The 15,144-nt window shown below is 50.7% G+C and overlaps 1 protein-coding gene across 2 annotated transcripts in view; it reads right to left on the bottom strand.

Annotated features, from left to right (window-relative positions):
* Nucleotides 1–84: 84 nt before the first annotated feature.
* Nucleotides 85–15,144, bottom strand: part of Farp2 (FERM, ARH/RhoGEF and pleckstrin domain protein 2) — a 97,790-nt gene continuing 82,730 nt past the window's right edge. Inside the window, exons 19-27 of one of the 2 annotated variants that reach the window (XM_076549675.1) lie at nucleotides 12,973–13,103; nucleotides 10,749–10,817; nucleotides 9,981–10,070; nucleotides 4,565–4,647; nucleotides 3,573–3,691; nucleotides 3,141–3,298; nucleotides 1,913–2,020; nucleotides 1,525–1,676; nucleotides 85–743 (exon numbers count right to left, since the gene is read on the bottom strand). In XM_076549675.1, coding sequence (XP_076405790.1) covers nucleotides 599–743; nucleotides 1,525–1,676; nucleotides 1,913–2,020; nucleotides 3,141–3,298; nucleotides 3,573–3,691; nucleotides 4,565–4,647; nucleotides 9,981–10,070; nucleotides 10,749–10,817; nucleotides 12,973–13,103 — 1,055 coding nt within the window. In that variant the 3' untranslated portion in view covers nucleotides 85–598. Of the gene's footprint in view, nucleotides 744–1,524; nucleotides 1,677–1,912; nucleotides 2,021–3,140; nucleotides 3,299–3,572; nucleotides 3,692–3,758; nucleotides 4,175–4,564; nucleotides 4,648–9,980; nucleotides 10,071–10,748; nucleotides 10,818–12,972; nucleotides 13,104–15,144 lie in introns of those variants that run through there. The other variant, XM_076549676.1, reaches the window with a different exon arrangement.

Here is a 15,144-nt window from a genome sequence, read left to right as displayed (position 1 = left end):
AGCTAGCGTCCCTTCTAAATGTTGTCATATAACTCAGTTTCTTGTGGCCTGCTGGAGAACAAAGCAAGGCAGAGGGGATGCTGGTGGGTGGGGATTTGTCTTTTTATTTTAAGTCACATGAGTGAACAGGAGTCACAGGCCTGCCCTAGTTGATGAGAAATACTGGGAACTAACAAGGAGAGGCCCCGCCCTCCCAGGCCTCGGTGGAGGGGGGTGTCTTTGGTTTCCATTTGTCTAGACGGTGTGTGGGATGGGAACCAGAGTGGCTTTTGCCACGCTTGTTTTGTTAGGACCTGGAGGCTAACCCTGAGCTTACCACAGAAGCCCGCGTGTAGTGCTTGTCTAAGGCAATGTGAATTTGGCTAGTAGAGCTACAGGTAGATGTGGAAGCAACCAGTCCTGTGTTTGGGGCCAGTCCTCAGAACAAACTAAGGACCCCCATTTCCTTCTCCTGGATCTCAGACATGTGCCCCAGCCACCTTGAGCCTTCACTGGAGGCCCATTCTAGGGTCAGTGCCAGCGTCGTCTGGTGGGGAGATGGTGAGCTCCAGTTGCTCAGCTCTGGGGACGGACGACACCTATACTCTGCAAGTCTCCGTCATAGGTTCCTGTCCATGCAGGCTGAAGGACATTCCTCCTCTCTGACCTCTGCCTCCAGCCCTGGAGGGAGATGTGAGCAGTCCTGAGTGAAACTTGGGGGTCTCTCCGGTGAGCTGCTGGCCCTTTCAATGACTTCCATCCACCTGTAGAAAGGGTCAAACCAGTGGGCATGTGCTCACATACCTTCCCAAGAATGAGACAAAATACAGTAAAGTTTACAAAAAAAAAAAAAAAAAAAAAAAGTTTACAAAAGTCAGTAAAGTTCTTGCTGTTCAAGCCTGAGGAACTGGGTTTCATCCCTAGCCCCTGAGGTCTGATGTGCACATGTAAGTCCATCACTGAGGAGGTGGCGATGGATTCTCTGGTCGGCCAGCCAGCCTAATCAGGTGGACTGGGCCAGTGCAATGCCTTAGCAGCTAACAGCACTTGCCATGCAAGCCTGGCAGCCTGAGTTTGATCCCCAGAACCCACACTAAGAAAGGTACATCGAGAGAACCAACTCCAAAGTTGTCTTCTTACCTCCACACGAGTGGCACATGGGCCCATGTTCCCTCCCTACAATAAAAAATTTAAATAAAAGGGGGGAGCTGGAGAGACGGCTCAGCAGTCGAGCCCCGGCAGCACCCACGTGGCAGCTCACACCTATCTAACTCCAGTTCCATGGGATCCGATACCCTCACACAGAAATACACGAGGGCAAAACACCAGGTATATAAAATTGAAAACAAACATTGCAGCCTGCTGAAGTTGTCCTTTGGTCACTATATGTATGCATTCATGTGTCTGTGTACACTTTGTGCCCACATACAAACATGGACACACACTGAAAACAAAACCCTGCATTATTTGACCCTTGTTTTCTGGGAACTAGGGAATTGGCCTCTGGGTCTATGGCGATGAGCAGAAGCAGCATGGCAGAATCACCTTTCAAATGTGTACTTGCTCTCAGCCCGGAAGAAGTAGACGTGAGATTTGAACTGCAGCTTGAAAACGTAGTCCTTGTGGATGCTGTCAGCCTCTCTGGGGAGGCTGACACTGTAACCCAATAGTGGGAGGCTGGCCAGCGGGTAGTCATCCTGGAAGTCAGCACAGGAGCAGGGTCACTGGGGTGCAGGTCTGCACCAAGAGAGCCCATTACTCTGTGGCCCTCCCCAGCCCTTCACTCAATACCACTGGTTCTCCCCCAAAAATGGTAGTTTGTACAGAGGGGACCATAGGTGAGAAAGGCTGATTCCGTTTTCATAGAAAAGGTGCTATAATGGTGGAATCGGAATCAGACTGTGAAGAGGAAATAGAATTGTGCTCAACATACCTGATGAGTTTTATAGAAGAACAAGCAGAAGTTGGTAAAGACCACCCAGAGCTTCTGCCAGCCATTGCTGTTCTTGAACTTTCTCAGCAGATATCCTGAGAGCTGGTTCTGTCAGTAGAAAAGGCAAAAGTACTTCGTCTTCACCATAATCCTTGCTCAGCAGATGTCACCAGTTCCATGACCCTGACATCTAGCCAAAATATCCACACACAGGTCTCTGCATGCTCAACATCTAATTTTTTCTTCTCCAAGACAGGGTTGCTCTGTGTAGCCCTGCTGTCCTGGAACTCTCTCTGTAGACCAGGCTGGCCTCAAACTCAAGCGCTGCGCCTGCCTCTGCCTCCCGAGTGCTGGGATTATAGGTGTGCACTGCTATCTATACCTGGCTGATGCTCACCGTTTATTAACATGGTTTGTGCAACTAAGACCTGACAACAGGATGTTAGTCAGGGACACACTTAAGTAGGATACTTCTCTTCTGATACATAATAAAATTAGCTTTCTGACAAAGGACGCTATTTACAAACCTATAAGAGAACAAGATGAGGTCGGTGATGACACATTGAACCAAGTTTGGAAGGTTCTTGGAAATTTGGGGGGAAGGCACTTAAGTGCCTCACTGGAAAAAGACACCCCCAGCCAGCCCACTGACCCCTCTTGTCTTCAGGGCCTGTGTCTAATATGTGCTGCGTAGCTTCCCGAGAGTGCCCCACCTACTTTGATCTGTAGGGATCTCAGGCCTCACTAGGGACCTGCTGTGTTCTGACTCCCACACAGTCTTGAGCCTGGCCCAGGAGAGTGGAGACGAGGCTATGGAGAACTTGTAGCCAGGGTGGAGGGGCAAGTCCAAGAATGGGTGTGTTGAGGTGCTAGACTGAATAGCTTGAGGTTCTGTGAAGCCAGATGTGTACTAATCAGTGAGCAGGTGAGCATGAGCATGGGTAGTGAGAAAGGCTGGACAGACTACGGAGAGCACTGTCCTGGGGCAACAAGTGGGCCTTTCAGCAAATCCCACCATAGACAACCGCCGCCTGGACAAGACACCAGGTGACGTTCGGTGTGAAGTCGCTTTTCAAAGAGAGCCTGAGTAGATAGTGAGACTTAAACTGCTCTCTGCCGGTGAGGGGGGGGCAGGAGGCAGCTGTCTGACTGGGCCCCTGCCTAGTGGCCGGCACACCAGTAGGGGAAACTTCAGGAGGGCTCACATGTATGCTCAGGACAGCCGTACCTCAACGGCTGCGCTGTGGTCTGCTCTGGACACACTTGTGTTCCGGTACCAGCACACATGCATTGTGGTGTTGGCCCTGTGCTGGCTGTTCCCTTCCAGGGAGCCCCGGGTTCCTCGGGCATCTTCTGATTCCTCCAGAGAGACCTCATCGGAAGATCCTGGGGAGAGTGAGCAGCACCTGGCATCACGAACCAGTGAGGCTCCCCCGGGGCCTGGAAATAGGCCCTTGGTACCCAAGTCAGCAGCCAGACAAAACCATACGGTGCTGGGATAGGCCAAGAATCCTTCCACCTGGGCATGGCCACCTATTTTCCTGTGTGCGGGAGGGAAGCTCATGGGACCTGGCATGCTGGCCAAGGTCAGGAAAGCAATTTCTAGAAAAGCTTTTAGAGCTACAGAGGGCATCTCCTAGGGTGACTTGAGTCAACTCACTGGGGGTACGAGAACACACTGGGCCTCCCAGCAGCACTGGGGATGTGTCGCCAATACTCTTGGCTGCCTGGATCGCGGCATTCAGGTCCTGCATCCACTTTTCCTTTTCTAGCCGAGTGCTGTAAAGCAGAAAGTCAAGTTAGCTGCCTCTGCAGGGCAGCTCTTCCTGTCCTGGAGTCCTGTCCTTTTGTCTCAGGAGACAGGTCTGGTTTGGGCACCTGCTCCATCCCCTGGGTCCTGAGGATTGTCAGAAGCATGCCTTCTCCAGCCTGTTACTAGGGTGAGCTGGAGAAGCAGAAGGAGCTGGAGGAGCTGGAGGAGGAGCTGGAGGAGGAGCTGGAGGAGCTGGAGGAGCTGGAGGAGGAGCTGGAGAAGCAGGAGGAGCTGGAGGAGCTGGAGGAGCTGGAGGAGGAGCTGGAGAAGCAGGAGGAGCTGGAGAAGCTGGAGGAGCTGGAGAAGCTGGAGGAGCAGGAGAAGCTGGAGAAGCTGGAGAAGCTGGAGAAGCAGGGCAGGCCTCGGTGCTGGAACTAGTGAGTTTAGTACCAAAAGTCTCAATGTTGAAACACAAGACTGGATTTGGTTCACGATTAAGGTGGCATTTCCTGGTGGAAAGAGGACCAGCCAAGACAGACTTCACTGAGCAGGAACTACACCTGGGGAACTCACTGATCTGGAGAGGAGAAAGCCTCAGTTTGCTCCCATGCTGTGGCCCCAAGCTGACTTTCACCATAAGTATTCCTCTTGCCCTAGGGTTAGGGTGCTGGTGCCACTGGGAGACCAACTGCCATGAACCCTAGGCGCCTTCCCAGAGCACCCTGGTTAGTCTCTTGAGAAACAAATGTCAACAGTCCTTCCCTGCCTACAAGGGAGAAGATACTCCTTGCCTGGTAACTTGGGAACAGCTGAGTCCCGTGAGGCCCCAGGGGTTGGTACTGAGGTCCTCATCCCCGCAGCAGGCTCTGTTCTCAACTGAGGGGTGGAGAAGGCCTTACCTGGCTGCCACCACAATTGTCTTCTGAGCTGCATAGATTGTGAAACAATGAGGAACAGACCATTCATTCTCACTTTCTTCTACCTGGAGGCGAGAGAAGAGGCGACAGCCCACGGGTTAGGAGAAGGCTGATTGAGCCCAAACCTGAGGCATATACAAAATGATGGCCAACAATGCTAGGTGCTGCTGGCGTGGAAGGCTGTACAATCTAAGTCTATATGACTACTGGGAAGTCCAGGGCACACTTGGATCCCTATATTCTGGCAGCTGCCGCCAAGTGACTGATATGATCTAGAGACACTGAAATACTCACCGGTGGGTCCAGCACTATTAGCTGAAAATCAAGCAAAGAAGATGTTGAGCATTTTAGAAAATTCATCTGTCAATCTGGCACCAAGATCTTTATCAGATGCCAAGAAAAGCCATTGCATACTGATTTCAACCAAAGCATACTAATGATTTGATGGAATAATTCCAAGATAAAATATTACCAAATCAAACCTGAAATCATAAAAGAAGTGTCCTAGCACCAAGCAAGGTGACTTAAAGAATTCAAGGATGGCCGGGCAGTGGTGGCGCACACCTTTAATCCAGCACTCAGGAGGCAGAGCCAGGTGGATTTCTGTGAGTTTGAGGCCAGCCTGGGCTACAGAGTGAGTTCCAGGAAAGGCGCAAAGCTACACAGAGAAACCCTGTCTCAGAAAAAAAAAAAAGAATGCAAGGATGGTGTGATACTAGAAAGCTTAGTAAGAGACTTCATCCTATCAGAGGGCAGAAAAAGTGATCTCTTTACATACTGAGAACACCTTTGCTGAAAGCCAACATTCTAATATTTCTGACAGTAAATACCTCTGCAATAGAAGGAAACTGTTTAACATGACCAAGCTCCTCTCTCACAAGCAAGACCCACTCTCTTTCTCTGAATAGTGTAGATAAGGACACACACTTGTGTAGCCCTAGGATTACCCATTATAGATGACCCAAAGAATGCATAGTTCCCTATACAGACGGAGCCCACAAGACAAAATCCCTGAACTTTACTCTCGACAGAAAAGATCTGGATTAGAACCCTGCCAGCCATTTAACAGAATGTGGTCTGTTAGTCTTCCCCCAAGTTAATATTTAAATTTCGTGTGATTTCAGTAGAAATGCCAATGGTGTTTTGGAACGTAATTTGTCTAAATGGCTCCAGACTTTACTTGGAATACTTCAATTCATTTTTAAAAAGTGTGTTATCATTGTGTGTATGATGTGAGTGAGTGTGTGTGCATGTGTGCATAGTTATCTATTTCCACTTTTACATGGGTTCCAGGAGACCCAACCTGAGCTGTCAAGCTTGCACACCAAAAGAGAATCTAAAAGTGGGGATAAGGATGGCGTAAGATGCAGTCCCTCACACGGCAGCCACCTCCACCATGGATGACACTGTAGTCGAGAGGACGATGCGGTCGTAAGGAAAGTAGAAGATGAGGTGTCCCACAAAACAGGCAGTCTTTGCATTCAGCGAGAGCATGGAGGCTTCAAAAATGATGGGGAAGCGACTATCTGGAGAGAATACTACATCCCTAACTAATCACATCTAGAAAACTCTAGACTGAAAAATGGAACTGAAGATGTGGCTCCGCCATCAAGGATGTTTGCTGGTCCTTCACAGGACCAAAGTTTGGGTCCCAGCGCCCACTTGGACAGCTCACAGTTGTCTGTAACTCCAGCTCCAGGGTATCCAACACTCTCTTCTGGCACCCAAGGACACCAGTCCACAAATGCCCATACCCACACATACATAAAAATACATCTTAAACGCATTAAAAAGTGCCAATAGGACTGTGTGTGGTGGCACACACCTTTAATCCCACACGCAGGAGGTGGGAAGAGGCAGGTAACGTCATGAGTTTGAGGCCAGCCTGCTCTGCACAGTTCTAGGACAACTGGGGCTACGTAGAAAGACCCATTCAAAACACCAAAAGCCAAAAGCCAATGCAGTGTCATGTCCAGTCAAAAGGGCTACACAAATCCTACATGGAAAAGGCGGGAAGGGCTGACCACAGCAACATGTCTACAGCATTCCTTCAACAAATGGTTAATGTCACCCTCCACATTTCAGAGGCCATTCCAAAATAAGACACCTCTACAGGATGGAGTTTTAAATTCCACTAAACTATAGAGGAAAAAAAGGTAATTACTCCATGATAAAAGCATTTGTGGCCTGGGGCTGAGCAGATGGCTCAGTTCAGTAAAATGAGTTCAGATCCCCAGCACCCACGTAAAAAGCTGGGTATGACACTGAGCATCTGTAGTCCCAGCATCGGAGAGACAGTCAGGCAGATCCCCGGAGCCCACTGGCTAGCCAGGCTAGCTGATTGGTGAGTTCTGGGTTCAGTAAGAGACTGTCTCAAAAAATAAGGTGGAAAGAAACCTGAAGAACCTGATGTTGACCCCTGGGCTTCCACATTCACGCGCGAGCGCACACACACACACACACACACACACACACACACACACACACGCACACACACACACACGCACACACACACACACACGCACACACACACACACACGCACACACACACTCCACACACACACATGAAATTGTGCACACACACCAACACTTGGAAAGGTTGACCAGCCAGCTCTACTTTAAAAGGTTTCACTGGTGCGCACAAATGGGGACAAAGCAACAGACACACTGAGTGATTGTTTTGCAAAAAAACAAAGTGCCGAGGCTAGGGACTTGGTTAGCCTGCCAATCAATCGTCCAAGGGCTGGAAGAGTAAAATGATGACGCCCCCTCACCAGGGCAGGGGAGGCAGAGGGATGGCCCTCCTGTACTGTAGGCCAGGTGCACATTTAGAACTCACTGTCAGCACCTGACTGGTACTACTGCTGGGCAGCCATGAGCAAAGACACTAAGAGCAACACACGCTTTGCATGATGGGACCACTGTGAGGATGGATTTGAAGATGTTTGAAAGACAGAGCCCAATAATGTGGTGTGCGCTCCTGAAAGACCATACTGGCCTGATGACACGTTAGGTGTGGTACACTGGAGCTTGCCACTTGTCACCAGATTCCTCTACTGCACCAGAGAAGTCAGAGAATGTCACAGAGTGCTCAGGATGAATTACTGACAAAAAACAGTACTGGTCATAAAGTGGTAGGTGGTAGCTGAAACAAGTCACCACAGCTAAGCCTGGGGTGCTGTAGTCACGGTGACATTTACCTAATATTTCCAGTGTCTCCCCTATAGGGTGTGTACTTTAAAAGTAAGGCATCAGACAAGGGGGTTGGCTTCCGGAGGTGGCCCCTGCTAACTCAGCCACGTGGAATCACATGTTATAAACATCGGTTTCAAGGCTGAGCAGAGGCTACAGTCAGGAAGAAAGGAAGCCAGCATGCTGCTGCAGCAGTAGACACCAGAGCAGTGTGCGGGGCGCAGATGACCACTGCAGAGGGGTCCTGGAAACACACGCTGTGTCGCCCTTGCCTTCAGTGTCTCCAGGACAAGTTTCAGGCCAGGTTCCAGGGTCTACATGAGGGGAAGACATCCTCCAGATCAGTGGTTCTCAACCACTAATGCTGTGACCCTTTAATTCGGTTAGTTCTTCAGGTAGTGACCCCAACCATGAAGTTATTTTCATTGCTGCTTCATAACGGTGATTTTGCTGCTGTTATGAATCGTAGTGCAAATGTCTGTTTTCCAATGGTCTTATGTGATCCCTGTAAAAGAGTCGGTCAAGCGCTGGGGGTCGCGACCCATGGGTTGAGAAGCACTCCCTGCTCTAGATTTTCCTGACTCTGTGACCTTAAACAGGGTTTTCTTTTTTCTAAAATTTGTTTTGAAATTTATTTCTTTTTATTTTATGTATATGTATATGTATGTGGGTGTTTTACCTGCACGTATGCCTGCACACCATGTGCATGCGGTGCCCACCTAGACAAGAAGATAGTGTGGGCCCCCCTGGAACTGGAGTGACAGATGGCTGTGAGCTGCCATGTGTATGCCGGGAATCAAACCTGGGTCCTAGGAAGAGCAGTCAGTGCTCTTACGAGCTGAGCCACCTCTGGCTCTTATTTTTTTAAAGATTTATTATTTTTATTCATGTGTGTGTGTGTGTGTGTGTGTGTGTGTGTGTGTGTGTGTGTGTGTGTGTCTGTGTGTGTCTGTGTCTGTGAGGGTGCTCATAGATGGCACTGAGTCCCTTGGTGCTGGAGTTACAGGCAGTTGTGAGCTGTCGGACGTGGGTACTGGGAACTGAACTGTGTCCTCTGGGAGAGCAGCCAGCACTCCTAACTGCTCAGCCATCTCTGCCGCTCTTAATCAGGGTTTTCATAACCTCTATAGGCAAAGTTGATAAACTGGGTTATGTTAAAGTCTAGTTGTTATCCCAGGTCAGACATCCCCATGGACACGTATTCAGGGTGTACAGACATCCCCATGGACACGTATGCAGGGTGTACAGACATCCCCATGGACACGTATGCAGACATCCCCATGGACACGTATTCAGGGTGTACAGACATCCCCATGGACATGTATTCAGGGTGTACAGACATCCCCGTGGGCATATATTCAGGGTGTACAGACACCCCCGTGGGCATATATTCAGGGTGTACAGACATCCCCGTGGGCATATATTCAGGGTGTACAGACACCCCCGTGGGCATATATTCAGGGTGTACAGACACCCCCGTGGGCATATATTCAGGGTGTACAGACATCCCCGTGGGCACGTATTCAGGGTGTATAGACATCCCCGTGGGCACGTATTCAGGGTGTACAGACACCCCCGTGGGCATATATTCAGGGTGTACAGCCCCCCCCCCCGTGGGCATGTATTCAGGGTGTACAGACACCCCCGTGGGCATATATTCAGGGTGTACAGACACCCCCGTGGGCATATATTCAGGGTGTACAGACACCCCCGTGGGCATATATTCAGGGTGTACAGACATCCCTGTGGGCATATATTCAGGGTGTACAGAAAGCTCGCAGCAGCAGCATCAATGACTCAATCCCCAAGCAGCTTTGTACCAAGCACAGTACAGTGAACACAAGCCTGTGTCTGTCCAAGGGATGGTTGCTCCCGGGTGAGCATCATAACTGTGGCATATGGAAACAGCTGTCTACCCAAAACCACTCCGAGTTGTGGGTAAAGTGGGCAAATGCTGTCAGGTGCTGAAGGAGACTGACCCAGACAGCTGCCCATTGGTTGAATATGGTGTAGTCTGGGGGTCAAGAAGAACAAGAGCCATGAGAGGTTGAGGAGAAACAAGAAAAGTCCAACATATTCCCTTACTATCACGTGGCCTGCTCACCACTGAAAAAGACCTCAGGCTTGCTGTTGTGTGAGGGAGGTGGGGCAGAAGCCCAGCCCGGTACCTAAAAGCCAAACCTCAGGTAAGCATGTTGCCACTCACCAGCATGCCGCGTAGAGGAAGGAAGCCCCGGATCCGGAAATGACTGGCCCCTGTGACACTTTTGCTTGTGTACAGCAACATATCTGAGAACTGAGGGATGAAAAGCCTTTTAGACAAGTGAATTGTACCAACAAGGGACAGGGTTTCAATGTAAATATAGTTAGACTCTGGTGAACTACAGTGGCCAGTATGTGTCTACCAGATCTACCAAAGTGACTGGAGGTGGCTGGGGGAAAAAGTTCATTCCTTTGATCCTTTTTGACCAGATATATGTAGTAGTCACATAAACCAGCGGAAATGGGGACCCGCCAGCAGTCCCCCACTGGGCTGGCCTAGTCAGTAGAAGCAGTCAGGCGCTCTGGCTGGCACCGTCAGTTGGCCCCTCACCTGCACAGATCAAGTCCGGGGCACTTGGAAAAGAAACCCCGCTAAGATGAGGACACACATGGTCGGGTCCTCTGTCGCCAGTTTCTAGGCCAGCACTGAGACCCCTCGGCTGCCACTGGGCCACCAGAACATTTCTGCAGCCACATGGACATCTCCATGTTGGCTCTGCTTGTCCTCCCAGAATGTGGAGTGGGAACCAACAGGCGGAGCAGCTGCTTCCTGTTGCTCACTCCCAGGAGACCTCCTGAGTTCCCATGCGACCCTGAGCTCCCACCTGGGAGGAAGCTTCTTGGGGCTGAGCGAGCAGGCAGAGGGAGGTCTTGACAGAATTTTGCCCACTGACTCCTCCCAGAGTGGAAATGCAGTTTGGGGAAACATTACCAGAAAAAACATCCTCTGCTGCAGGCCCTTCTTGGTGAGCTTGTGAAGGCAGCCCTCACGGATGAACTCCTGAAAGATAACCAGGGCTCCTGTGAGCCAGAGTGCAACAGACATGCGCTAGTTGGGCCAAAGGTCATGGCAGCCAACAGCAACCTCTAGCTTGCTGGCTGGCTGGCTTGTGTGCACACGCCACAGCATCCATGTAGGGATCAGAAGACAACTGTCAGGACTTCTCTCCGGCCACTTTGTGGGCTATGGGATCAAACCGGGGTGTCAGGCCTACACACACATCTTTCTGCTGAGCGGTCTTGACAGCCCCTCTGGCTTCTTTGAGCCCTGCCGAGTGGCAGCCGTCTGGGAGAGTCAGCCTACTCTTCAATAGTACCCCTAGTTACCCACGTCCTCTCCTGGTACCAACTTGGTCCCCAGTCATCTTCCTGCCCTGAGACGAGGGAACCAAGAGGTCCACTCTAGTGGGGAGACACTGGGAGATGAGGTCATGAAGAGTCCATCTGAGTTCTGCTGTGGGAAGGCTGGGCAGAAGCAGGTTTGAGAAGGGACAGTCTCCACAAACACTGGTGCTTATAGTTGGCTACCCTGCATTGGGTACTCAATAGAGAACAAGACCCCTATTGCCACAAAGGCTTAGAAAGTCAAGGAGCCAAGTGTGGTGGCACACGCCTTTAATCCCTGTCCTCAGGAGGCAGGGGCATGAGGCTCTCTATGAGTTCGTGGCCAGCCTGGTCTACATGGTGTAGTTCCAGGCCAACCGAGGCTACACAGTGAGACCGTGTCTCAAAACAAAGAAGTCAAAGACAAGGGGCCAATCAGAATGACTGATGCCTGGGTGGGTGCGGCCCTCCAAACACCAAGTAAGGCACACAGGAGACTACATGCGTGCTGACAGAAGACGGAAAACAGTCCTAGCGGGATAGTTCCCTAGGAGACGGGACGGTCTACCACCTGTACGTGAACTTCTGTCCTTAGTGGGGCCAGCTAGGCTTGCTGCCCCAGTCTTCATGTCAACAGTACTGAGTCGAGAGCAAAGGATCATGGTGAGGAGACACAGGCAAGAGACACACCGACCCTTGGGATAGAACTGTATGTCCAGAAGAAGCCCACACACCTACGGACAAGACAACCCAACCAATGTGCCTGATAGCCTGATATCCACGTGCAAAGGAATCAAGCTGGACTAACGGGTCGGAAGACGGGCACGTGGCTCAGTCCGTGCACGCTGGGCAGGCGTGCACAGAGTCCCATGTTCGTCCCTGCTGTCACAGAAGCCAGTGTGTGGTGGTGTGCACCCACGATCCCATCACTCAGGAGGCGGAGGACAAAAGGACTAGAGGTTCAAGGTCATCCTTAAATACGTCGTGAACGTGAGGTCAGCCTGGGTTACATGAGACCCCGCCAAAGAGAAAAAGAGAAAGGAAAGAAAAACAAATTGGTGATGAATCTTGGGTTAGGAAACAATTTCTGGTCTATGACACCTAAGGCGTGAACAACTAAAGATAGCCTGAGTGTCCTCAGAATGAAAAGTTTTAATACTACAGATGATGTAACCAATGAGGGTAAAAAGACAAGCCAGAGGAGGGGAGAAACTCTCACAAGATTATTCTGCTGCTTTTCATCTCGGATTTCTGAGATGGAGTCTCGCCATGCAGCCTAAACGGGCCTCAAACTCAAAATCCTCCAGCCTCAGCCCCACGCGCTGGGATTGTGGATGTGAACCACCTTTCCTGCTACTGCGTTTTCTTAGTCTCCCAGCACCTCGTGGGGCGGCTCTTCCACGCTGGCTCCACCAGAACGGGGACTGACTACTAATGGGTCTCCCGTGGGCTTCTTTCTGGGGTAATGAAAATGCTCCCAGTTAGTGATGATGACTACATACGTTTGTGTGTACACCGAAAGCCACTGGATTACATACTTTAAAGGGGTGAGTTTTATGCTGCATTAATAAAATTCAATTAAAAGCCGGGCGTTGGTGGCGCACGCCTTTAATCCCAGCACTCGGGAGGCAGAGCCAGGCGGATCTCTGTGAGTTCGAGGCCAGCCTGGGCTACCAAGTGAGCTCCAGGAAAGGCGCAAAGCTACACAGAGAAACCCTGTCTCGAAAAACCAAAAAAAAAAAAAAAAAAAAAAAAAAAAAAAAAAAAAAGAAAAAAATAAAATTCAATTAAAGACAACAGGCATAAAACCTTTCCCAAGTATCGCCACTTACCCTTCCAGGGGCAATGAGGTTTTCTACGCCGACCAGGTCCCGCTGTAGCTCAGTCAACTTCTGGAGGTTCTCTAGCCGGGTAAGGCTGTGCTGGAGCCTGGTGGTCACTTCTGTGATGGCCTTCAGTGCCTCTGTGTGGAGAGGTCCCTCAGTTCAGACCCCTGGACAAGACCCCCACTCTCTGCCTTGTGAAAGAGCCAGTGTGTTATAGGGTGGCTTTAGCTTGAGACACTGGAGACTCCTTGCAGGGCTCGGCCCCCCTGGCATGAGCTCCTGATCAAGGACGGTCCCTGCAGATGCCCCGGAAGCTCTGGCTTTGTTGAAGCCAAGGGGTACAGCAGCTGACACCATGGCCTGCTGGAAAGGGGCAGGTTCTATAAACAATGCAAAGCCCTATTAGTTCTTTACGGAGATCAGGTCATCGTGCCTTAAATATCTGAAGTAACTTGCTTCTTGTAACAGATGGCCACTTAGAGCTGAAGCAAATGTAAGAGGCCAATAAACAGGAAGGAAACTCACTGAGATGAACACAGACTCCACAGCTGCTTGACTGGTCCTGTCCCTCTCCTGCCCCCCGCCCAGAGCAGTGGCCCATCTTCCCTGCCGGACCCACTCATGGGGACTGCTCTCACCTCTTGTAAAAGAAGTTTCGTCTTTAATTGTGTATATGTGTGTGTGTGTGGTTGTGGGTGATCATGTACACACCCGAGTGCAGACACCACTGGAGTTACAGGAGACTGTGAGCCACCCGACATGGATGCTGGGAACCAAACTCGGGTCCTCTGCAAGAGCAGCAGTGCTCTTAACACCGAGTCATCTCTCCAGCTTCCTGCTCCCCCTTTATCAGGACCCTCTTCCTGCCTGACCACAGGGCCTCCCACTTGTGGGTCCCCCCTCCACAAGCAGCTTGACAAGGTCTCCAGCCCCAACTGACACCGTCTTGTTCTCAGTCCCACCCTGACGGGATTTCATGGAATCAAGGATGGCTGGTGTTCCTTATAGGGTGCTTGTAGCTTTCAGAGGCAAAAGCAAATTAAGAGAGGAGCACACACAGAAATCATCATGCTTCACAAATCGTGAACACATTCTTCTACAAATGCTACGTACACAACACTGAAAACACCAGGAGGAACCAGCGATGTTACTGCAGTCTGAACATGAGTCATGGGAGCTGCAGTCTGCAGGTCTGGGCATCTGCATTGCCTTGTTCTGCCTCTGTGAGCCTGGAGAGATGCTCAGTGGTTGGGAGAACTGACTCCTCATATAGCAAGGACCCAGGTTCGATTTCCAGCACCTACATGGCATCTCATAACCATCTGTAACTCCGGCTCCAGAGGACTCCAGTGAGCCTCCTTCCTGGACTCCAGTGACCCTCCTTCCTGGACTCCAGTGACCTTCCATCCCGGACTCCAGTGACCCTGCTACCTGGACTCCAGTGACCCTCCTTCCTGGACTCCAGTGACCTTCCATCCCGGACTCCAGTGACCCTGCTACCTGGACTCCAGTGACCCTCCTGCCTGGACTCCAGTGACCCTCCTTCCTGGACTCCAGTGACCTTCCTTCCTGGACTCCAGTGACCCTGCTACCTGGACTCCAGTGAGCCTCCTGCATGGACTCCAGTGACCCCCTTCCTGGACTCCAGTGACCCCCTTCCTGGACTCCAGTCATCCTCCTGCCTCAACCTCCCAAGTAGCTGGAATTACATTACATCCATGGGTCACCCCTCCTAGCTAATTGTATTTTAATGTCAATTTCAATGACTTACAGACAGAATGTTCTTGTACTAAGTATATACTATAACTAAAATTTCTATTTGTAAGTGAACAGGATTTAGACTTTATCCTTTTGTCCCTTTAACAATTCACATAAGTTAGAAACTTCCAATAGGCCGCTTGGCTCAAATACCTGCTAAGTTTTAGAATCAAGTCTTCCAGGGCGGAAACACCTACCAGAGAGGTCATTCTAGGATATGCACCATCCCCCAGTGCGCTCGAGTAAGTGATCCTGACAGCAGGACACCTCCTTGGTCACAGTACCCCACGCCATGGAAGGTAGTCAGGGCTGGGAACAGAGAGGCAGGTCCCCAAAGCAGCCGGGTGGAGGGCCAGGCCGGCAGCCAGTTGTGAGCACTGGGGCTGTCAGCCCCTCTGGGGTAGAGCCATGGCGTCTACG

Source organism: Peromyscus maniculatus, chromosome 13, assembly GCF_049852395.1.
Source record: "Peromyscus maniculatus bairdii isolate BWxNUB_F1_BW_parent chromosome 13, HU_Pman_BW_mat_3.1, whole genome shotgun sequence".
In the NCBI taxonomy this organism is placed as follows: Eukaryota; Metazoa; Chordata; class Mammalia; order Rodentia; family Cricetidae; genus Peromyscus; species Peromyscus maniculatus.
Note: the sequence above shows the minus strand (reverse complement) of the source record. Positions and strands in the feature narration are given on the sequence as shown.